At 41.6% G+C, this 25,041-nt stretch overlaps 4 protein-coding genes across 4 annotated transcripts; all 4 read right to left on the reverse strand.

Moving 5' to 3' along the window:
• Positions 1-5,271: 5,271 nt before the first annotated feature.
• LOC105934123 (high choriolytic enzyme 1-like) lies at positions 5,272-6,242 on the reverse strand. Its single transcript, XM_036136239.1, has one exon. It carries the CDS (start codon positions 6,161-6,163, stop codon positions 5,366-5,368), a length of 798 nt encoding a protein of 265 aa, XP_035992132.1. The 5' UTR covers positions 6,164-6,242; the 3' UTR covers positions 5,272-5,365.
• A 5,456-nt stretch (positions 6,243-11,698) lies between these two features.
• On the reverse strand, positions 11,699-12,556 carry LOC105934125 (high choriolytic enzyme 1-like). Its single transcript, NM_001309926.1, is given in 1 exon segment — positions 11,699-12,556. A coding segment is annotated over 1 exon segment (798 nt). The 5' UTR covers positions 12,500-12,556; the 3' UTR covers positions 11,699-11,701.
• A 5,486-nt stretch (positions 12,557-18,042) lies between these two features.
• Positions 18,043-18,929, reverse strand: LOC118562937 (high choriolytic enzyme 1-like). The gene has a single exon (XM_036136240.1). It carries the CDS (start codon positions 18,848-18,850, stop codon positions 18,053-18,055), a length of 798 nt encoding a protein of 265 aa, XP_035992133.1. The 5' UTR covers positions 18,851-18,929; the 3' UTR covers positions 18,043-18,052.
• Positions 18,930-22,951: 4,022 nt separating this feature from the next.
• LOC118562938 (high choriolytic enzyme 1-like) lies at positions 22,952-23,925 on the reverse strand. Its single transcript, XM_036136241.1, has one exon. The coding sequence runs from the start codon at positions 23,843-23,845 to the stop codon at positions 23,048-23,050; it is 798 nt and encodes a 265-aa protein (XP_035992134.1). The 5' UTR covers positions 23,846-23,925; the 3' UTR covers positions 22,952-23,047.
• Between the last annotated feature and the right edge of the window lie 1,116 nt (positions 23,926-25,041).

A 25,041-nucleotide genomic window follows, 5' to 3' on the forward strand; every position in this document is an offset into this window, starting at 1 on the left:
ACAGAACAGAATAAGATGTTTTTTCAGTGTTCCTGTAAACAAACAGCTTTTTTAATGCATGATTCAGGAACTAATGATAATGGGTCAGCGCTGTAAGCTAGCTTTACCATCTTACATCTGGAAAAGGTTCATTTCTCCAGGGTTTCCTTCTCTTAATCTTACATCATCCGCTTTCATTATTTTATCTCTTCAGGGTCTTCTTTCTGTTGACGTTTAGCTTATTCTGGGGTTAAATCGACCAATGAAATTTCAGAAGAAACTAGGTCAGACTGAGAAAATATGTCTCTGACTATCTTATCTATTTCATTGCCATTAGCGTGCAAGAGTCATTATTGCATGCAGAGGATGTTTTAATATCAGATTTGTCTATTGAGCTAATACTAATTTTAGCAAAACAAAAAAATGTTTAACCATTTCATTTAACAGTTTAAAAACATGAAAACTACAAATTTTCTAAAATGCAATGCCTTGCAAAATATTCAACCCCCTTAGCTTTTTAACTAATTCGCTAAATTCCAACCAGTAATTTAAGTGTTTTAAATCCCATTTCATGTGATGGATGGATGGATGGATGGATGGATGGATGGATGGATGGATGGATGAATGGATGGATGGATGGATGGAAAGAGGTACACTATTTGCACTCTCCTCAGATTTTAATTTGTAAAAATGTCAAAGGTGTGAAAACCTTTATAAAGCACTTTATGTACAGTCGTCAAATAGGTGTTCGGTTAAAAGAATACTAAGAAATAAACTTAGAAAAGAGCAGTTACAGTAAAATAACAGAGGAAAAAAACTCTGGGCTGCACATTACCATTAACCAAAATGATTAAATATCTAAAGTAAGCAATGATTTTTTTTTAAAAAAAGAAAAAAGCATATTATCTTTGGTTGCAGCTGAATATGCGAAAAGGGATCATGCTCAGGCACACTGAGTAAAATGAAAAATCCTTTCTGTGTTATTTTTGCATACTTGCACAGAATGCACATCTTTTGTTGCTCTCTCTGTAAGAAGGCTGTCACATGCAGCACATGCTGATGCCTCCAAAAAATGACTTCATATTCACCAATGTGGGCAGGAATTTATCAACCTTGTACCAAGGCTTTGACAGAGATAGAATTATTGACAGCTCTAGTAAATATGTGTGAAAAGCCTTAAAATGAATTAAAGTTTTATTACAGTATCATTATCTCACACATTACAGTGGAAAAAATGCAGCCTGTAATTCTACTAGTTGATCCTGACACCTTTTGCCATCATGGCAGCATATAGTCTTCTTCTCTAGGTCTGCTTCACGAGGAGGGAACATATAGAGAGGTGGACTCTCCAGACCATTCATGGTCCTGGGCCCTGTTTGATTCAGTGGATGGCCATGGAAGATCGTTGTTTTATTTGCCGTTAGTTTTGAATCATTATTCCACTGAAAGAACTGTCCTGACATCTTGTCCAACGCCATCTTGTCTCTACCTCCTTTATCCTGTGAAGAGTTGTCACGGCTGTGAGCTGTTGGGAGGCTGGGGGGAACCTGCATAGGTCAGATGTCCATCACAGCCCATCGACTAAACCATGGACGCACAGAGTGACAACCAGCTGGGAATCCCTAATGAACTTGGTGGGTATGACCCCAGGAGTTCCAACCACACTGGGAACTAAAGGGAACTAGAAATAAGTGACATTTTTTTGAAATTAGTGTATTTGTCAATGATTTGAGCATTTAAATAAGATGATCTGCCAATGGGATACGTATTTTGATCCCTAAAATAAGATAATTAGACATACTGCACGTGAAATAAGATGGTGGAGATAAATTGTTCCTATTTTAATTTCAAAAATCTTATTCCATTGGCAGATAATTTATACCTGCTTGAATCAAGGACAAATACACAAATTATAAGAAAGTTTTGCTTATTTTTAGTTCCATTTTTGCAGTGCAGGACCTTTATTCAATGTAATGCCACAGTGATCACTGGGTTACCAGCCCCAACAGTAAACGTCAGAAAATAATATAATCTTCATCTTTCATGATAAACACCTGAAGTGCTGCAGAATGGATACATAAAGAATTACAAAATAATAACATGCTGGGAATCTTTGAATTGCACAAAGTTATAGTAGAGTGTGGCAGTGATTTGGTTATACAGAGTTCCTTTCCATTGTTTTCCTCATGGAAGGAAGGATTCTTTTTTTTCTTCTTTTATGAAGAACACGGACAACCTTGAGCCTCCTCCTCATCAGACTGTCATAAAACATGTGTCTTCACTGTGTGACAGACAGCAACAGGAGATCTTTCCTTCCCGCTGCCATCAGTATCTACAGCTATTTTGAAGAAACCTGCACAATATCCGTTATAACAGCATTTCATTTCACTTTGGGTTTATGAAGTAGTTTGAATTGAACAAACCTGAGAAGTCATGTGATGGTGTGAATTTGGGTTTCTGGATTCTGTCCCTGTAAGATGTGCACATGGGAGCTTAAAGGTTCGATTCTGATGAGAGAACTGGGACACCAGAGAGCTTGAGTGGCCACACACTCAGGTTTGAATGAAAACACTCAACATGTTTTGAACAGAAACATTAATCAGTGTAAAGAACGTTGCCTGTATAAAATAGACTAATTCTTATCGCAACATCATTACCACTGTCTAAGCTGAAAGAGATTTTTCACCAGAAGAGCGGGTCTAACAGCTGGGGTTTAAATAAAACAAATAGGACACAGAATAAATACAAACCGGCCTTACCCATAATGTACTATCACAAAGAATGGATGAGTTTGGTGTTTGGAGGGTTTCAGATGAAAAATGTTCCCATGTTTTAATGCAGAGCATTGTGACATAATTCAAAGCGACCGTTTTAAATGTTTTTCAAATGTAACATGACAAAACTGAGTGAAACTGTGAGATCTGTTTTCTTCCTAAATGTACAGGCTAACACGTGTAGGGGAATTATTACCAAGCCGGTAATGAGATGGAATCTGCCTACACAGAGCTAAAATATCAAATGATTGCACAAATGTATGAATGACAACAACTGTGGTCTGGAGTCTGAAAGAGGGCTGAGAGCAGAGATGTTTGAAAGGGTTTTGCTGCCATCTGCTGATACAAGACCCTCCAACTCAGCAGCGCTGTACTGTGCCATGTAAAAGCATTTGCCTTTGTCCTCACTTTTTTGTCACACTTGTTTCAGATCATCAAACGAACTTTTAACATCAGACAGAGATAACCTAAGTAAATGCAAAAAGCAGGTTTTGTGAAAGAGAACCCCAGCTTGCGCCACTTTGACGACGACAGACATCAAAACATTATTGATCATTAGCAACAAGTCTGTGGAGTAATTCTGACTCACTCATTTTTGCTGACTCGTCTTATTTCAGTCACATCCAGCGGAGCTGAGTGGAAAATAAATGGTGTGTTTAGGTTGAGGCCACCGCATCTCAATCAGATTACAGTCTGGACTGAATAGAGCACTCTTTTTTTGCACTAGTGGTCTTTATTGGAACCTATGCTGATAGGAAATGGGGTTGAGAGAGAGGGGGAAGACATCAAGCAAGTGTCCACAGGGAGGGACTCAAACTTGGGATGGCTGCGTGGAGAACCGAGGCCTCTGGACATGGGTTTCGTGCTCAAAGCCCCGTTTATTTATAATTGACTTGGCTGGTGTGCTTCAGATCAGGTTAGTTTGGATAACTTTTTCTCTGAATAAATAAAACCATAACTTTAAAACTGCTTTTTGCATTTACTCAGGTCTTCTTTGACAGGTATTAAAATGTGTTTGATTATATGATATAAGTAGGTGGGTCAGAAAATACGAAAAAAAGGAAGAAATCTATAAGAGGGGAAAACTTGCAACCTTCCCAGCAGTGCCCTGCTCTAACCTCTGGGCCAAGGATTCCCAAAGTGGGGGTCAGCACCCTTTTATGTTGCAGTTTTTATTTAATCATGTTTTGTAGCATTATAGTCACTCCTGGCTGCAGTTTTTGGGTTATTTAGATTTCATTTTATACCAGCTAATATGACATTTCATGTTACCCTGTCTTGTGTATGTGTAAATGATGATGACAGTCTATCTAGCTCAGATATTAAGGCATTAATAGATCAGAAAATGTGCTATAGCAAATTAAAATGAAGCACAGTGTGATGTAAGGACCTCTTACTAAAATAATAATGGTAAATACTATCCTTCCAGTGTATTCAATTGCATTGAGACCAAATTCAGAAAGGCCTTCCCCATGTTCAATGAAATTCTCAATAGGCAATGCAGAGGGAAGCAAATGTTATAGCTATATTACTATTTCTGCTATAAGTTACAGCAAAAATAGTCAGAGAGGGAATTAAAGCACAAAAAGGCGTTGTTAAGCTGTTGAGAATGAAATTTTAGCCTTGCAAAGATAATAACTTAGTCTGGTATCTATAATGTGGATATTTTATAGAGCAGATGAAATCTCCACCCACCATCCCCCAACCCTCATTTTCACACCCCCGCTGGGCTTTAGGATCTGAACACCTGTTTCATTGTGGGGCTAAAAATGGACATATGTTACATCTCTTTGTCCAAAGAAACACTGGCAGTATATGAAGCAGTTCTGGTTCCTCCTGGGTTACAGCTTGGATTTTTCTGACAGGTGACACTTGACACGGGAGTTGTTAGCAGGATATTATTCTTTTGTTTGGTTCCCTGAACAGAAACCCAAATCAGTTTCAGTGTGAATCCCACATTAGTATTGGTTTGTTGCATCATCCAGCAGGTCTTGAACTGTGCTTTGTTTATTGCTTGTCCACATGATTTAACGTGGAAGCAGCTTTTAAATATCGTGACTAAACTGAGCACAAGAAGTGTGCATAAGATAGGTGTGCAGTTTGGAAAAACTGTATCCCTTTCATCTGTATTATGAATAAATCTGAGTCACTGAAAATATAATTCAAAAAAAGTAACACCCTGGCGTCAAACCATGCCTTAGAAACTGATTTGAAACCCTTTCTATTCTGATACATATAGCTTTGTTTTTTATCAGATGTTGAGTCTATTCTGGGACATGATGTTTTGTTGAGGACTGTCATCCTGCTTCGTGTTGTAAGGCAGGTTCTATAAAGCTAATTTCTCAATTCTAATCAGGCCTGAGTGTGGCTTTTCAGATTAACTGTGGTTAACCCCAACAGAAAATGTGCATAACTCTCCTCCAAGCATCTTTGTGACGTTCATTATTTAGGAAGGATTTAGAAAGTAACACCCAAACAAACTCTGGCACAAAACAAAGACACAATCTGCTAGTGAGTGATTTTACATTTCCTTTATTTAAGATGTTCCAGGTCATTCTTTCACCTGAATCTCTGAGATATCTCTAGAACATTTTCATTCATCTTTTACATTGTTAGCACCCGTGGAGCATGTTGATCCTTTGGATGTCCCAGCGGGACAGTCCCTGCCTCTGGCCGATAGGGACGTTGGGATTGGGGAAGGGGGTGATGGTCTCCCTTCCATAGGAGATGGCGAAGGCGTCTCTGCCGTAATGCATGATGGAGGAGTAGTCGTAGGGGGTGTTCAGGTTGTTGGTGTCGTGCTTCTGGAAGTTGTAGGCGCTCTGCTGGATGATGTTGCCCCAGTTGATCCTGACGTAGTTGTCGCGGTCGCTCCGGGTCTGCTCGTGCTGGAAGCCCAGAGCGTGGTTGAGCTCGTGCTGGACGATTCCGCTGTAGATGCAGCCCTGCTTGTTGAGGGACAGCTCCTGCATGCCTCCCGTTTTGCCCAGTTCCGACCAGCATCCCTGTTTGCTCACAACGCTGATGAAGTCGCGCTCGTTGGTGCGGGGCGTGAAGCGGATGCAGGTCGGGCCGGAGAAGGCCCTCATGCCGCCCTCGATGATCCGCCTCTCATAGCCGCTGAACTCCCGGCCGATTACGTAAGGAATCACCACTTTGCCATTGGAGGCTTTTGGCCACACGCAGCTGTTGTACCAGCACTTCATGGCATTTCTGGATTTGGGAAGCATTATGTCTCCTTCCAGCAGCATCTCGTCTGAGGCGTTGTTGGCGGTGAGAATCCTGGTGGTCATGTCCACAGTGTCTGCTCCTTCCTCTTTCTCCTCTTCCTGGTCTCCTTCCTCCTGGAGAGGAAGAGCCCGAGAGAAGCCGAGCAGGAGCAGCAGCAGGAGGCTGGTGGAGGAGATCATCTTCAGGGGCGATGTGGAGACTCGGGAGCTTCTGGAGAGAACTGCTGTGGAGAGACTCCTTGAAGCTTGATGTCTGCTTCTGTTCAGTCCAGCTTATTTATACTCTCCTCTACAGGTGTGTCTGTGGGAGGATTATGGGATGGGGTCTGCACTGCTCAGCCTAAAACAAGCGTCTAAAGGGAGGACTCCACAGACAAACCTACTCTTTAAACATGGATTGTGATCACTGGTTATTGAATGGCTCAAACAGCATTAAGCGACGGGTCTGGTTGCACCAAACTTATTTGCTCTTTAACAGAGAATATGCCAGCTGTTAGAACAACACAGCTAACACAGCAAGGTTTACTCTATTTGAATTTATTTTAATTACAGAAATAACATGCATTCCTAGTTCATGCTGATGATTTATCACCTACAGGTTTTAAATATAGCTTCAAAAGGCAAAGAGAAGAAACCAGAGCATGAGAAAAACAAGGAAAGCAGCTGATTAATTGAAAAAGGCATTTAAAACCAAACAACAGATCAATAGTTTAAAACTACATGCTTAAAGTGAATCATAATCTGCCAATAAATCTGGGTTTCCTGCTGAGATCTGGGGTTGGGTTAGCAGTGGCAGACAGGAAGTTGTGATAAATGGACTGAATTTAGAAAAAAAAAAAACAATAACAAAGTACTCTATACTACAGCCAAATTCACCTAATCACACTCACAAAGGTGCACGCATTTGTACATCTATTTTTTAGATCAGCAGGGAACTTGAGGTTATGTGCCTTGCTCAGGGGTACATCAACATTTGACAGGAGGAAATTGGAATCAAATCTAAATGTTTCATATCTACTCTTCCCACTGTTTCATGTTGCTTAAGGTTTTGACTCTAATGCAAATAACAATTACGGGCACAGTGAGATTGTTTGACAGATTTATTGAACACAAAAAGCTGGAGGGTAACTCCTCTGGGTTCTGGATGAGATTCAGGAGAAACACTGAGGAAAAGAGGCATGAGGTTATCGTCTTGGCTTTATATGGGTGGTTGTGAGATTAAATAAGGAGTGAGACGAGTCCTTATCGATGTGACGGTGGAATAGGTCTAGGTGAAGGTAAGCAGATTCACAGAGACATACTTTGGCAGGTGATGGAGATTTATTGGTTTGAGGCAGCGTTGGAGGAATCTTTAAAACCTGATAGGTGTTTGACCTGTTTGAACCAATAAAGCTTTCTAAGTTATCTAAAATGTTAGCTTCATCTTAACCTTCAACTTGTATGTTAGACCCAATCCCAACCAAGTTATTTAAGGAGGTAATCCCTTTGATCAATGCCCCTATTTTAGACATGATTAATCTATCCTTAGTAAATGAATATGTACCACAGACTTTTAAAGTAGCTGTTGTTAAACATTTATTTAAGAAACCATCTCTTGCAGACTAGATATTGCAGACCTATATCTAATCTTCCTATATTCTAAACTTCTTCTGAAAGTAGTTGTTAATCAAGTTTGTGAATATTTACAAAGTAATGACCTATTTGAGGAGTTTCAGTCAGCTCATCGTAGCACCAAAACACCTCTGGTGAAGGTCACTAATGATATTTTCATGACCTCAGATAATGGACTTGTGTCTGTACTTGTCATGTTAGACCTCACTGCTTAGCCTAACGTTAGGCTATGCTGCTTATGCTGATGACACTCAGCTATATTTATCCATAAATCCTGAGGAATCCAATCAATTACTTAGACTACAGGCATGTCTTGATGACATCAAAACCTGGATGACTTTAAATTTCCTGCATTTAAATTTTGACAAGACATAAATTGTCATCATTGGACCCGAGTCTTCAAAAAATAAACTTTTTAATCAATCACTTAATCTGGATGGCATTAAAATGGCCTCTGGTAATAAAGTAAAAAATCTTGGTGTTATTTTTGACCAATACATGCCATTTAAATCCCATATTAAACAAGTTTCCAGAGTTTCCTTTTTTCACCTCAGGAAAATCAGCAAAATTAGAAACATTCTGTCCAGGGGTGACGCTGAAAAACGAGTCCATGCATTTGTTACTGCAAGGCTGGACTATTGTAGTTCTTTACTATCAGGAAGTCCACAACATGCAGTTCAAAGTCTTCAGCTGATCCAAAATGCTGCAGAAAGAGTTCTGATGAAAATCAACAAGAGGGATCATATTTCTCCAATTTTAGATTCCCTTCATTGGCTTCCTGTTAAATCAAGAATAGAATGTAAAATTCTCCTTCTAACGTATAAAGCCCTTAATAATCAAGCTCCATCATATATCAGAGCTCTGATTACCCCGTATGTTCCTAACAGAGCACTTCGCTCTCAGACTGCAGGTCTGCTTGTGGTTCCTAGAGTCTCTAAAAGTAGAATGGGAGGCAAATCCTTTAGCTATCAGGCTCCTCTCCTGTGGAACCAACTCCCAGTTTTGGTCCGTGAGGAAGACACCCTGTCTACTTTTAAGACTAAGCTTAAAACTTTCCTTTTTGACAAAGCTTATAGTTAGAGTGGCTCATGTTACCCTGAGCTATCTCTATAGTTATGCTGCTGTAGGCTTAGGCTGTTCACACTGAGCCTGGTTCTGCTGGGGGAGAAATATGATGGACTAAAACTGGGAGTTGATTCCCCAGGAGAGGAGCCTGATAACTAAAAGATCCCCGTCCCATTCTACTTGTAGAGACTCTAGGAATGACCAGCCTGAGAGCAAATTGCTCTTCTAATTTGTAAAAGATCCTGAGAGTTGTAGAACAGAAAAGTCTAGAGGGAAACCCAATTAAATTTGACCTGTGTTGAGCCTGAGGATCTGAAAGACTATCCTTGAAGACACAGGCAAATCCTGAACCTTACAAGGCCCATACCGATGTTAGCTGCAACCCAAGAACCATAGGATACCATCTTTAAGAGGAGGCATGGAAAAAGAAAATTCAGAGGTTATGTCTCCTTGACCGTTTGGACCTGGCGAAGGAGTACCAAACAGAGGAATACAAAAGCTGGCAAAAAAGGTTATTCTTTGATAAGATCACATTTATTGTGGCTTTCAGGGTTACTGGCATGACAAGGAGATCCCAGTGCCTTTGTTTTTCTAAGTATATATTTTCGTAGAGGCTCCATCATGATTTTCTTTCCAGGAACAGAGCATGAATTGTTTATTGAAAAGTTCATGCTCTGGTTTCCCAGATCAGACAACAATAGATAAGTTTCAAAGATCAAATATGATAGAAACTAAGAAGTTGGTGGGCTGATTATTACTCTGCCATCTGCCTTAGAGAATCGATTGCTCTAAAAGTTCCTCCGGATTGGGCCTGACTAGGTTCTGCTTTAAGGACACATAAGTGCTCACACCCTTCAACAAGAGGAGGTAGACATGGAAACACCAGCCTGTACACTGCCCTGTTGATATCACAGTGTGTTGTAGTGTGGAGATGTTGCAATGGGACAACCAGGTTAATTGAGGGTCATACTTTTGTGGAACCAAGTTCTGAAATCCCAAAACCCATTTATTGAATTATCACTGCCACCCCACCAGCCCCAAAGAATGCTGCTATTCCAGCTGCCAACAATGTTGCAATTGACATGACGCCAACTATAAGATCGCTCTGTCTAGCGAAAGTGTACCCTGGGCTAATCTAACCCCCAACAACAAAGATGTTGTAATGGCGGTAATAGTGAAGCTCCCAGCATTGACAGGTACATTTTTGCCTTATCTACCAACGTTAAAGCAAAAAAGATGGGAAACAAATTTGCAAATGAGTTGTACATCTGGTCAGTAAAGTTATTTCAAGCTAACCATTGACAAATTGACCTTAAAGCCTGGGTTTAAATGGCAAAGTTATATCCATCCATTTTCTAACATGCTTATCCCCTTTGGGTTCGTGAGGGGTGCTGGTGCCTAACTCCAGCTGTCAATGGCCGAGAGGCGGGGTACATCCTGGACAGGTCACCAGTCTATTGCAGGGCAACACAGAGACAAACAACCATTCTCGCACACACTCACACCTAAGGAGAATTTATGGAGGCCAATTAACCTGGGAGTACCAGGAGAGAACCCACACATGCACAGGAAGAACAAACTCCATGTAGAAAGACCCAGGGCAAGGACTTGAACCCAGGACCTTCTTGCTGCATAGCAACAGTGCTACCTACTGTGCCAGTGTGCGGCCCCACCTATAACCATCTTAATTATAAATGAGTAACTTAAAGGAGTCACTACAGACTGCAGCAGATGTTTTCATGCTGCCATCAAGCTATCCATGGTGAGAATTTACAGGGAAATTCTGTATTAGGGTTGCAAATTTTAATTTTCACTACATATTAAATGCTTTGTGCAAAATCGGAGTATGATTAACTGATCATAGCGGACAAAGACTCAACTTAAGCAACCAGGAGTTGCAACATACAAATCTGCTAAATACATAAAACACAGCAGAGCCAATGTTAAGCATTACCCTTTAATTTAACCATTAAGCATACAATGTTACGGTTTAACATTTTTCTAGACTCCTTTTAGGTTTGGGGACAAGCAATAGAAAAGGTTATCTCCCTAGAGCCCAAAGCCAAACAATAATAAATCTGTAAGACAGTTTACCTCTGGTGACTCTCAGCTATTTTCAAAGTGTATAATTAGAATGAATGGCTAACACCAAAGCTAACTGGATACATAAACACTAGAAGTGCGCATGTGCAGCCAGCAAAGAGAAACTAGCAAGAAACGAACACGAACATTGCTGTTACATGAGCGTGTCACAATTATTGCCATGTTTGACAACCGATAGAAAAGGTTATCTCCCTGGAGCCCGAAGCCAAACAAAGATTGTCCACTATATTAGTAATACTTTTAATTTTCTTAACCACGATGGACTGCCTATCATGCAACTTTTAGATAGATTGCAATGTTTAAGTCACCTATTATTATATGATGCTGAAATGCGATTGTGAGAAGGTTGTTTTTGCCAACTGCCAGCATGCGTTTAGACATCCATGCACGCCATGCCCTGCAGCACATGGCAGACAGAGCGGTTGTTGCTAATTAGTAGATTATGCTAACCTTATATAACCTTATATATGGTTAACATAATTAATGCATCTGTCGATTACCTGTATCAATGTGTAGCAAGAAGTTGAGGTTTCGAAAATTTTCAAACAGTAAACAAAGGTTCTACTGGTCTGCCAATAAAAAAAAACTGTTGACAATTGAAATTGAACTCAACTTTACAGAAACTCAAATCTCAGCAGAAATTTGTTGCCACCTTATCGTGTGTGTAACCCTCCTCCAAGTACCAAGTGAAATTATTTGAAACAATTGAACAGCGATGAGAATGTTTAGATCTTTTTGATGTTCATTATTTAGGAAGGTATTGGAACATAACACCCAGCCTTTTATCAGAGTGTAGATGTGTAATGTCTCTGGTACCAAAGAAAGACACAATCTGCTAGTGAGTGATTTTACATTTCCTTTATTTAAGCTGTTCCAGGTCATTCTTTCACCTGAATCTCTGAGATATCTCTAGAACATTTTCATTGATCTTTTACATTGTTAGCACCCGTGGAGCATGTTGATCCTTTGGACGTCCCAGCGGGACAGTCCCTGCCTCTGGCCGATAGGGACGTTGGGATTGGGGAAGGGGGTGATGGTCTCCCTTCCATAGGCGATGGCGAAGGCGTCTCTGCCGTAATGCATGATGGAGGAGTAGTCGTAGGGGGTGTTCAGGTTGTTGGTGTCGTGCTTCTGGAAGTTGTAGGCGCTCTGCTGGATGATGTTGCCCCAGTTGATCCTGACGTAGTTGTCGCGGTCGCTCCGGGTCTGCTCGTGCTGGAAGCCCAGAGCGTGGTTGAGCTCGTGCTGGACGATTCCGCTGTAGATGCAGCCCTGCTTGTTGAGGGACAGCTCCTGCATGCCTCCCGTTTTGCCCAGTTCCGACCAGCATCCCTGTTTGCTCACAACGCTGATGAAGTCGCGCTCGTTGGTGCGGGGCGTGAAGCGGATGCAGGTCGGGCCGGAGAAGGCCCTCATGCCGCCCTCGATGATCCTCCTCTCATAGCCGCTGAACTCCCGGCCGATTACGTAAGGAATCACCACTTTGCCATTGGAGGCTTTTGGCCACACGCAGCTGTTGTACCAGCACTTCATGGCATTTCTGGATTTGGGAAGCATTATGTCTCCTTCCAGCAGCATCTCGTCTGAGGCGTTGTTGGCGGTGAGAATCCTGGTGGTCATGTCCACAGTGTCTGCTCCTTCCTCTTTCTCCTCTTCCTGGTCTCCTTCCTCCTGGAGAGGAAGAGCCCGAGAGAAGCCGAGCAGGAGCAGCAGCAGGAGGCTGGTGGAGGAGATCATCTTCAGGGGCGATGTGGAGACTCGGGAGCTTCTGGAGAGAACTGCTGTGGAGAGACTCCTTGAAGCTTGATGTCTGCTTCTGTTCAGTCCAGCTTATTTATACTCTCCTCTACAGGTGTGTCTGTGGGAGGATTATGGGATGGGGTCTGCACTGCTCAGCCTAAAACAAGCGTCTAAAGGGAGGACTCCACAGACAAACCTACTCTTTAAACATGGCTTGTGATCACTGGTTATTGAATGGCTCAAACAGCATTAAGCGCCGGGTCTGGTTGCACCAAACTTATTTACTCTTTAACAGAGAATATGCCAGCTGTTAGAACAACACAGCTAACACACCAAGGTTTACTCTATTTGAATTTATTTTAATTACAGAAATAACATGCATTCCTAGTTCATGCTGATGATTTATCACCTACAGGTTTTAAATATAGCTTCAAAAGGCAAAGAGAAGAAACCAGAGCATGAGAAAAACAAGGAAAGCAGCTGATTAATTGAAAAAGGCATTTAAAACCAAAGAACAGATCAATAGTTTAAAACTACATGCTTAAAGTGAATCATAATCTGCCAATAAATCTGGGTTTCCTGCTGAGATCTGGGGTTGGGTTAGCAGTGGCAGACAGGAAGTTGTGATAAATGGACTGAATTTAGAAAAAAAAAAAACAATAACAAAGTACTCTATACTACAGCCAAATTCACCTAATCACACTCACAAAGGTGCACGCATTTGTACATCTATTTTTTAGATCAGCGGGGAACTTGAGGTTATGTGCCTTGCTCAGGGGTACATCAACATTTGACAGGAGGAAATTGGAATCAAATCTAAATGTTTCATATCTACTCTTCCCACTGTTTCATGTTGCTTAAGGTTTTGACTCTAATGCAAATAACAATTACGGGCACAGTGAGATTGTTTGACAGATTTATTGAACACAAAAAGCTGGAGGGTAACTCCTCTGGGTTCTGGATGAGATTCAGGAGAAACACTGAGGAAAAGAGGCATGAGGTTATCGTCTTGGCTTTATATGGGTGGTTGTGAGATTAAATAAGGAGTGAGACGAGTCCTTATCGATGTGACGGTGGAATAGGTCTAGGTGAAGGTAAGCAGATTCACAGAGACATACTTTGGCAGGTGATGGAGATTTATTGGTTTGAGGCAGCGTTGGAGGAATCTTTAAAACCTGATAGGTGTTTGACCTGTTTGAACCAATAAAGCTTTCTAAGTTATCTAAAATGTTAGCTTCATCTTAACCTTCAACTTGTATGTTAGACCCAATCCCAACCAAGTTATTTAAGGAGGTAATCCCTTTGATCAATGCCCCTATTTTAGACATGATTAATCTATCCTTAGTAAATGAATATGTACCACAGACTTTTAAAGTAGCTGTTGTTAAACATTTATTTAAGAAACCATCTCTTGCAGACTAGATATTGCAGACCTATATCTAATCTTCCTATATTCTAAACTTCTTCTGAAAGTAGTTGTTAATCAAGTATGTGAATATTTACAAAGTAATGACCTATTTGAGGAGTTTCAGTCAGCTCACCGTAGCACCAAAACAGCTCTGGTGAAGGTCACTAATGATATTTTCATGACCTCAGATAATGGACTTGTGTCTGTACTTGTCATGTTAGACCTCACTGCTTAGCCTAACGTTAGGCTATGCTGGTTATGCTGATGACACTCAGCTATATTTATCCATAAATCCTGAGGAATCCAATCAATTACTTAGACTACAGGCATGTCTTGATGACATCAAAACCTGGATGACTTTAAATTTCCTGCATTTAAATTTTGACAAGACATAAATTGTCATCATTGGACCCGAGTCTTCAAAAAATAAACTTTTTAATCAATCACTTAATCTGGATGGCATTAAAATGGCCTCTGGTAATAAAGTAAAAAATCTTGGTGTTATTTTTGACCAATACATGCCATTTAAATCCCATATTAAACAAGTTTCCAGAGTTTCCCTTTTTCACCTCAGGAAAATCAACAAAATTAGAAACATTCTGTCCAGGGGTGACGCTGAAAAACGAGTCCATGCATTTGTTACTGCAAGGCTGGACTATTGTAGTTCTTTACTATCAGGAAGTCCACAACATGCAGTTCAAAGTCTTCAGCTGATCCAAAATGCTGCAGAAAGAGTTCTGATGAAAATCAACAAGAGGGATCATATTTCTCCAATTTTAGATTCCCTTCATTGGCTTCCTGTTAAATCAAGAATAGAATGTAAAATTCTCCTTCTAACGTATAAAGCCCTTAATAATCAAGCTCCATCATATATCAGAGCTCTGATTACCCCGTATGTTCCTAACAGAGCACTTCGCTCTCAGACTGCAGGTCTGCTGGTGGTTCCTAGAGTCTCTAAAAGTAGAATGGGAGGCAGATCCTTTAGCTATCAGGCTCCTCTCCGGTGGAACCAACTCCCAGTTTTGGTCCGTGAGGAAGACACCCTGTCTACTTTTAAGACTAAGCTTAAAACTTTCCTTTTTGACAAAGCTTATAGTTAGAGTGGCTCATGTTACCCTGAGCTATCTCTATAGTTATGCTGCTGTAGGCTTAGGCTGTTCACACTGAGCCTGGTTCTGCTGGGGGAGAAATATGATGGACTAAAACTGGGAGTTGATTCCCCAGGAGAGGAGCCTGATAACTAAAAGATCCCCGTCCCATTCTACTTGTAGAGACTCTAGGAATGACCAGTCTGAGAGCAAATTGCTCTTCTAATTTGTAAAAGATCCTGAGAGTTGTAGAACAGAAAAGTCTAGAGGGAAACCCTATTAAATTTGACCTGTGTTTAACCTGAGGATCTGAAAGACTATCCATGAAGACACAGGCAAATCCTGAACCTTACAAGGCCCATACCGATGTTAGCTGCAACCCAAGAACCATAGGATACCATCTTTAAGAGGAGGCCTGGAAAAAGAAAATTCAGAGGTTATGTCTCCTTGACCGTTTGGACCTGGCAAAGGAGCACCAAACAGAGGAATACAAAAGCTGGCAAAAAAGGTTATTCTTTGATAAGATCACATTTATTTTGGCTTTCAGGGTTACTGGCATGACAAGGAGATCCCAGTCCCGATGTTTTCTAAGTGTATATTTTCGTAAAGGCTCCATCATGATTTTCTTTCCAGGATCAGAGCATGAATTGTTTATTGAACAGTTCATGCTCTGGTTTCCCAGATGAGACAACAATAGATAAGTTTCAAAGATCAAATACAATAGAAACTAAGAAGTTGGTGGGCTGATTACCACTCTGCCATCTGCCTTAGAGAATCGATTCCTCTAAAAGTTCCTCCGGATTGGGCCTGACTAGGTTCTGCTTTAAGGACACATAAGTGCTCACACCCTTCAACAAGAGGAGGTAGACACGGAAACACCAGCCTGTACACTGCCCTGTTGATATCACAGTGTGTTGTAGTGTGGAGATGTTGCAATGGGACAACCAGGTTGATTGAGGGTCATACTTTTGTGGAACCAAGTTCTGAAATCCCAAAACCCATTTATTGAATTATCACTGCCACCATACCAGCCTTAAAGAATGCTGCTATTCCAGTTGCCAACAATGTTGCAATTGACATGACGCCAACTATAAGATCGCTCTGTCTAGCGAAAGTGTAACCTGGGCTAATCTAACCCCCAACAACAAAGATGTTGTAATGGCGGTAATAGTGAAGCTCCCAGCATTGACAGATACATTTTTGCCTTATCTACCAACGTTAAAGCAAAAAAGATGGGAAAAAAATTTGCAAATGAGTTGTACATCTAGTCAGTAAAGTTATTTCAAGCTAACCATGGACAAATCGACGTTAAAGCCTGGGTTTAAATGCCAAAGTTATATCCGTCCATTTTCTAACATGCTTATCCCCTTTGGGTTTGTGAGGGGTGCTGGTGCCTATCTCTAGCTGTCAATGGGCGAGAGGCGGGGTACATCCTGGACAGGTCACCAGTCTATTGCAGGGCAACACAGAGACAAACAACCATTCTCGCACACACTCACACCTAAGGAGAATTGAGAGAGTCCAATTAACCTGGGAGTACCAGGAGAGAACCCACACATGCACAGGAAGAACAAACTCCATGTAGAAAGACCCAGGGCAAGGACTTGAACCCAGGACCTTCTTGCTGCATGGCAACAGTGCTACCTACTGTGCCAGTGTGCGGCCCCACCTATAACCATCTTAAATTATAAATGAGTAACTTAAAGGAGTCACTGCAGACTGCAGCAGATGTTTTCATGCTGCCATCAAGCTATCCTTGGTGAGAATTTACAGGGAAATTCTGTATTAGGGTTGCAAATTTTAATTTTCACTACATATTAAATGCTTTGTGCAAAATCGGAGTATGATTAACTGATCATTGTGGACAAACATTCAACTTAGGCAATCAGGAGTTGCAACATGCAAATCTGCTAAATACATAAAACACAGCAGAGCCAATGTTAAGCATTACCCTTTAATTTAACCAGTAAGCATACAATGTTACGGTTTAACATTTTTCTAGACTCCTTTTAGGTTTGGGGACAAGCAATAGAAAAGGTTATCTCCCTAGAGCCCAAAGCCAAACAATAATAAATCTGTAAGACAGTTTACTTCTGGTGACTCTCAGCAATTTTCAAAGTGTATGGTTACAATGAATGGCTAACACCAAAGCTAACTGGATACATAAACACTAGAAGTGCGCATGTGCAGCCAGCAAAGAGAAACTAGCAAGAAACGAACACGAACATTGCTGTTATATGAGCGCGTCACAATTATTGCCATGTTTAACAACCGATAGAAAAGGTTATCTCCCTGGAGCCCAAAGCCAAACAAAGATTGTCCACTATATTTGTAATATTTTTAATTTTCTTGGACTGCCTATCATGCAACTTTTAGATTACAGATTGCAATGTTTAAGTCACCTATTATTATATGATGCTGAAATGCGATTGTGAGAAGGTTGTTTTTGCCAACTGCCATCATGCGTTTAGACATCCATGCACGCCATGCCCTGCAGCACATGGCAGACAGAGCGGTTGTTGCTAATTAGTAGATTATGCTAACCTTATATAACCTTATATATGGTTAACATAATTAATGCTAAAATGTGCTTTTTAGGCATCTGTCAATTACCTGTATCAAGGTGTAGCAAGAAGTTGAGGTTTCAAATTTTTCAAACAGTAAACAAAGGTTCTACTTGTCTGCCAATAAAAAAAACTGTTGACTATTGAAATTGAACTCAACTTTACAGAAACTGGGCCCAAACTCAGCAGAAATTTGTTGCCACCTTATCATGTGTGTAACCCTTCTCCAAGTACCAAGTGAAATTATTTGAAACAGTTGAACAGCAATGAGTGTGTTTAGATCTTTTTGATGTTCATTATTTAGGAAGGTATTGGAACATAACACCCAGCCTTTTATCAGAGTGTAGATGTGTAATGTCTCTGGTACCAAAGAAAGACACAATCTGCTAGTGAGTGATTTTACATTTCCTTTATTTAAGCTGTTCCAGGTCATTCTTTCACCTGAATCTGTGAAACATGTCTAGAACATTTTCATTGATCTTTTACATTGTTAGCACCCGTGGAGCATGTTGATCCTTTGGACGTCCCAGCGGGACAGTCCCTGCCTCTGGCCGATAGGGACGTTGGGATTGGGGAAGGGGGTGATGGTCTCCCTTCCATAGGCGATGGCGAAGGCGTCTCTGCCGTAATGCATGATGGAGGAGTAGTCGTAGGGGGTGTTCAGGTTGTTGGTGTCGTGCTTCTGGAAGTTGTAGGCGCTCTGCTGGATGATGTTGCCCCAGTTGATCCTGACGTAGTTGTCGCGGTCGCTCCGGGTCTGCTCGTGCTGGAAGCCCAGAGCGTGGTTGAGCTCGTGCTGGACGATTCCGCTGTAGATGCAGCCCTGCTTGTTGAGGGACAGCTCCTGCATGCCTCCCGTTTTGCCCAGTTCCGACCAGCATCCCTGTTTGCTCACAACGCTGATGAAGTCGCGCTCGTTGGTGCGGGGCGTGAAGCGGATGCAGGTCGGGCCGGAGAAGGCCCTCATGCCGCCCTCGATGATCCTCCTCTCATAGCCGCTGAACTCCCGGCCGATTACGTAAGGAATCACCACTTTGCCATTGGAGGCTTTTGGCCACACGCAGCTGTTGTACCAGCACTTCATGGCATTTCTGGATTTGGGAAGCATTATGTCTCCTTCCAGCAGCATCTCGTCTGAGGCGTTGTTGGCGGTGAGAATCCTGGTGGTCATGTCCACAGTGTCTGCTCCTTCCTCTTTCTCCTCTTCCTGGTCTCCTTCCTCCTGGAGAGGAAGAGCCCGAGAGAAGCCGAGCAGGAGCAGCAGCAGGAGGCTGGTGGAGGAGATCATCTTCAGGGGCGATGTGGAGACTCGGGAGCTTCTGGAGAGAACTGCTGTGGAGAGACTCCTTGAAGCTTGATGTCTGCTTCTGTTCAGTCCAGCTTATTTATACTCTCCTCTACAGGTGTGTCTGTGGGAGGATTATGGGATGGGGTCTGCACTGCTCAGCCTAAAACAAGCGTCTAAAGGGAGGACTCCACAGACAAACCTACTCTTTAAACATGGCTTGTGATCACTGGTTATTGAATGGCTCAAACAGCATTAAGCGCCGGGTCTGGTTGCACCAAACTTATTTACTCTTTAACAGAGAATATGCCAGCTGTTAGAACAACACAGCTAACACACCAAGGTTTACTCTATTTGAATTTATTTTAATTACAGAAATAACATGCATTCCTAGTTCATGCTGATGATTTATCACCTACAGGTTTTAAATATAGCTTCAAAAGGCAAAGAGAAGAAACCAGAGCATGAGAAAAAACAAGGAAAGCAGCTGATTAATTGAAAAAGGCATTTAAAACCAAAGAACAGATCAATAGTTTAAAACTACATGCTTAAAGTGAATCATAATCTGCCAATAAATCTGGGTTTCCTGCTGAGATCTGGGGTTGGGTTAGCAGTGGCAGACAGGAAGTTGTGATAAATGGACTGAATTTAGAAAAAAAAAAAACAATAACAAAGTACTCTATACTACAGCCAAATTCACCTAATCACACTCACAAAGGTGCACGCATTTGTACATCTATTTTTTAGATCAGCGGGGAACTTGAGGTTATGTGCCTTGCTCAGGGGTACATCAACATTTGACAGGAGGAAATTGGAATCAAATCTAAATGTTTCATATCTACTCTTCCCACTGTTTCATGTTGCTTAAGGTTTTGACTCTAATGCAAATAACAATTACGGGCACAGTGAGATTGTTTGACAGATTTATTGAACACAAAAAGCTGGAGGGTAACTCCTCTGGGTTCTGGATGAGATTCAGGAGAAACACTGAGGAAAAGAGGCATGAGGTTATCGTCTTGGCTTTATATGGGTGGTTGTGAGATTAAATAAGGAGTGAGACGAGTCCTTATCGATGTGACGGTGGAATAGGTCTAGGTGAAGGTAAGCAGATTCACAGAGACATACTTTGGCAGGTGATGGAGATTTATTGGTTTGAGGCAGCGTTGGAGGAATCTTTAAAACCTGATAGGTGTTTGACCTGTTTGAACCAATAAAGCTTTCTAAGTTATCTAAAATGTTAGCTTCATCTTAACCTTCAACTTGTATGTTAGACCCAATCCCAACCAAGTTATTTAAGGAGGTAATCCCTTTGATCAATGCCCCTATTTTAGACATGATTAATCTATCCTTAGTAAATGAATATGTACCACAGACTTTTAAAGTAGCTGTTGTTAAACATTTATTTAAGAAACCATCTCTTGCAGACTAGATATTGCAGACCTATATCTAATCTTCCTATATTCTAAACTTCTTCTGAAAGTAGTTGTTAATCAAGTATGTGAATATTTACAAAGTAATGACCTATTTGAGGAGTTTCAGTCAGCTCACCGTAGCACCAAAACAGCTCTGGTGAAGGTCACTAATGATATTTTCATGACCTCAGATAATGGACTTGTGTCTGTACTTGTCATGTTAGACCTCACTGCTTAGCCTAACGTTAGGCTATGCTGGTTATGCTGATGACACTCAGCTATATTTATCCATAAATCCTGAGGAATCCAATCAATTACTTAGACTACAGGCATGTCTTGATGACATCAAAACCTGGATGACTTTAAATTTCCTGCATTTAAATTTTGACAAGACATAAATTGTCATCATTGGACCCGAGTCTTCAAAAAATAAACTTTTTAATCAATCACTTAATCTGGATGGCATTAAAATGGCCTCTGGTAATAAAGTAAAAAATCTTGGTGTTATTTTTGACCAATACATGCCATTTAAATCCCATATTAAACAAGTTTCCAGAGTTTCCCTTTTTCACCTCAGGAAAATCAACAAAATTAGAAACATTCTGTCCAGGGGTGACGCTGAAAAACGAGTCCATGCATTTGTTACTGCAAGGCTGGACTATTGTAGTTCTTTACTATCAGGAAGTCCACAACATGCAGTTCAAAGTCTTCAGCTGATCCAAAATGCTGCAGAAAGAGTTCTGATGAAAATCAACAAGAGGGATCATATTTCTCCAATTTTAGATTCCCTTCATTGGCTTCCTGTTAAATCAAGAATAGAATGTAAAATTCTCCTTCTAACGTATAAAGCCCTTAATAATCAAGCTCCATCATATATCAGAGCTCTGATTACCCCGTATGTTCCTAACAGAGCACTTCGCTCTCAGACTGCAGGTCTGCTGGTGGTTCCTAGAGTCTCTAAAAGTAGAATGGGAGGCAGATCCTTTAGCTATCAGGCTCCTCTCCGGTGGAACCAACTCCCAGTTTTGGTCCGTGAGGAAGACACCCTGTCTACTTTTAAGACTAAGCTTAAAACTTTCCTTTTTGACAAAGCTTATAGTTAGAGTGGCTCATGTTACCCTGAGCTATCTCTATAGTTATGCTGCTGTAGGCTTAGGCTGTTCACACTGAGCCTGGTTCTGCTGGGGGAGAAATATGATGGACTAAAACTGGGAGTTGATTCCCCAGGAGAGGAGCCTGATAACTAAAAGATCCCCGTCCCATTCTACTTGTAGAGACTCTAGGAATGACCAGTCTGAGAGCAAATTGCTCTTCTAATTTGTAAAAGATCCTGAGAGTTGTAGAACAGAAAAGTCTAGAGGGAAACCCTATTAAATTTGACCTGTGTTTAACCTGAGGATCTGAAAGACTATCCATGAAGACACAGGCAAATCCTGAACCTTACAAGGCCCATACCGATGTTAGCTGCAACCCAAGAACCATAGGATACCATCTTTAAGAGGAGGCCTGGAAAAAGAAAATTCAGAGGTTATGTCTCCTTGACCGTTTGGACCTGGCAAAGGAGCACCAAACAGAGGAATACAAAAGCTGGCAAAAAAGGTTATTCTTTGATAAGATCACATTTATTTTGGCTTTCAGGGTTACTGGCATGACAAGGAGATCCCAGTGCCTTTGTTTTTCTAAGTATATATTTTCGTAGAGGCTCCATCATGATTTTCTTCCAGGAACAGAGCATGAACTGTTTATTGAACAGTTATGCTCTGGTTTCCCAGATCAGACAACAATAGATAAGTTTCAAAGATTTAATAATAGAAATAGAAGTTGGTCTGATTTATCTGCCAGAGCCTTAAGAATCAATTCCTCTAAAAGTTCCTCGGTGGGCCTGACTATTTTGCTTTAAGGACACATAATGCTACACCCTTCAACAAGATAGGTAGACACTAGAAACACCAGCTCACTGCCCACTTGAACACACATGTGTTATAGAGCGGAGATGATGCAATGGGACAACCAGGTTGATTGAGGGTCATCTTTTGTGGACCCGAAGCCAAACAAAGATTGTCCACTATATTTGTAATATTTTTAATTTTCTTAATCACGTTGGACTGCCTTTCATGCAACTTTTAGATTACAGATTGCAATGTTTAAGTCACCTATTATTATATGATGCTGAAATGCGATTGTGAGAAGGTTGTTTTTGCCAACTGCCAGCATGCGTTTAGACATCCATGCACGCCATGCCCTGCAGCACATGGCAGACAGAGCTGTTGCTGCTAATTAGTAGATTATGCTAACCTTATATAACCTTATATATGGTTAACATAATTAATGCATCTGTCGATTACCTGTATCAATGTGTAGCAAGAAGTTGAGGTTTCGAAAATTTTCAAACAGTAAACAAAGGTTCTACCGGTCTGCCAATAAAAAAAAACTGTTGACTATTGAAATTGAACTCAACTTTACAGAAACCGGGCCCAATCTCAGCAGAAATTTGTTGCCACCTTATCATGTGTGTAACCCTTCTCCAAGTACCAAGTGAAATTATTTGAAACAGTTGAACAGCAATGAGAATGTTTAGATCTTTTTGATGTTCATTATTTAGGAAGGTATTGGAACATAACACCCAGCCTTTTATCAGAGTGTAGATGTGTAATGTCTCTGGTACCAAAGAAAGACACAATCAGCTAGTGAGTGATTTTACATTTCCTTTATTTAAGCTGTTCCAGGTCATTCTTTCACCTGAATCTCTGAGATATCTCTAGAACATTTTCATTGATCTTTTACATTGTTAGCACCCGTGGAGCATGTTGATCCTTTGGACGTCCCAGCGGGACAGTCCCTGCCTCTGGCCGATAGGGACGTTGGGATTGGGGAAGGGGGTGATGGTCTCCCTTCCATAGGCGATGGCGAAGGCGTCTCTGCCGTAATGCATGATGGAGGAGTAGTCGTAGGGGGTGTTCAGGTTGTTGGTGTCGTGCTTCTGGAAGTTGTAGGCGCTCTGCTGGATGATGTTGCCCCAGTTGATCCTGACGTAGTTGTCGCGGTCGCTCCGGGTCTGCTCGTGCTGGAAGCCCAGAGCGTGGTTGAGCTCGTGCTGGACGATTCCGCTGTAGATGCAGCCCTGCTTGTTGAGGGACAGCTCCTGCATGCCTCCCGTTTTGCCCAGTTCCGACCAGCATCCCTGTTTGCTCACAACGCTGATGAAGTCGCGCTCGTTGGTGCGGGGCGTGAAGCGGATGCAGGTCGGGCCGGAGAAGGCCCTCATGCCGCCCTCGATGATCCTCCTCTCATAGCCGCTGAACTCCCGACCGATTACGTAAGGAATCACCACTTTGCCATTGGAGGCTTTTGGCCACACGCAGCTGTTGTACCAGCACTTCATGGCATTTCTGGACTTGGGAAGCATTATGTCTCCTTCCAGCAGCATCTCGTCTGAGGCGTTGTTGGCGGTGAGAATCCTGGTGGTCATGTCCACAGTGTCTGCTCCTTCCTCTTTCTCCTCTTCCTGGTCTCCTTCCTCCTGGAGAGGAAGAGCCCGAGAGAAGCCGAGCAGGAGCAGCAGCAGGAGGCTGGTGGAGGAGATCATCTTCAGGGGCGATGTGGAGACTCGGGAGCTTCTGGAGAGAACTGCTGTGGAGAGACTCCTTGAAGCTTGATGTCTGCTTCTGTTCAGTCCAGCTTATTTATACTCTCCTCTACAGGTGTGTCTGTGGGAGGATTATGGGATGGGGTCTGCACTGCTCAGCCTAAAACAAGCATCTAAAGGGAGGACTCCACAGACAAACCTACTCTTTAAACATGGCTTGTGATCACTGGCTATTGAATGGCTCAAACAGCATTAAGCGACGGGTCTGGTTGCACCAAACTTTACTCTTTAACAGAGAATATGCCAGCTGTTAGAACAACACAGCTAACACACCAAGGTTTACTCTATTTGAATTTATTTTAATTACAGAAATAACATGCATTCCTAGTTCATGCTGATGATTTATCACCTACAGGTTTTAAATATAGCTTCAAAAGGCAAAGAGAAGAAACCAGAGCATGAGAAAAACAAGGAAAGCAGCTGATTAATTGAAAAAGGCATTTAAAACCAAACAACAGATCAATAGTTTAAAACTACATGCTTAAAGTGAATCATAATCTGCCAATAAATCTGGGTTTCCTGCTGAGATCTGGGGTTGGGTTAGCAGTGGCAGACAGGAAGTTGTGATAAATGGACTGAATTTAGAAAAAAAACCCAATAACAAAGTACTCTATACTACAGCCAAATTCACCTAATCACACTCACAAAGGTGCACGCATTTGTACATCTATTTTTTAGATCAGCAGGGAACTTGAGGTTATGTGCCTTGCTCAGGGGTACATCAACATTTGACAGGAGGAAATTGGAATCAAATCTAAATGTTTCATATCTACTCTTCCCACTGTTTCATGTTGCTTAAGGTTTTGACTCTAATGCAAATAACAATTACGGGCACAGTGAGATTGTTTAACAGATTTATTGAACACAAAAAGCTGGAGGGTAACTCCTCTGGGTTCTGGGTGAGATTCAGGAGAAACACTGAGGAAAAGAGGCATGAGGTTATCGTCTTGGCTTTATATGGGTGGTTGTGAGATTAAATAAGGAGTGAGATGAGTCCTTATCGATGTGACGGTGGAATAGGTCTAGGTGAAGGTAAGCAGATTCACAGAGACATACTTTGGCAGGTGATGGAGATTTATTGGTTTGAGGCAGCGTTGGAGGAATCTAAAACCTGATCGGTGTTTGACCTGTTTAGA

This window comes from Fundulus heteroclitus, chromosome 4 (assembly GCF_011125445.2).
Source record: "Fundulus heteroclitus isolate FHET01 chromosome 4, MU-UCD_Fhet_4.1, whole genome shotgun sequence".
Classification (NCBI taxonomy): domain Eukaryota; kingdom Metazoa; phylum Chordata; class Actinopteri; order Cyprinodontiformes; family Fundulidae; genus Fundulus; species Fundulus heteroclitus.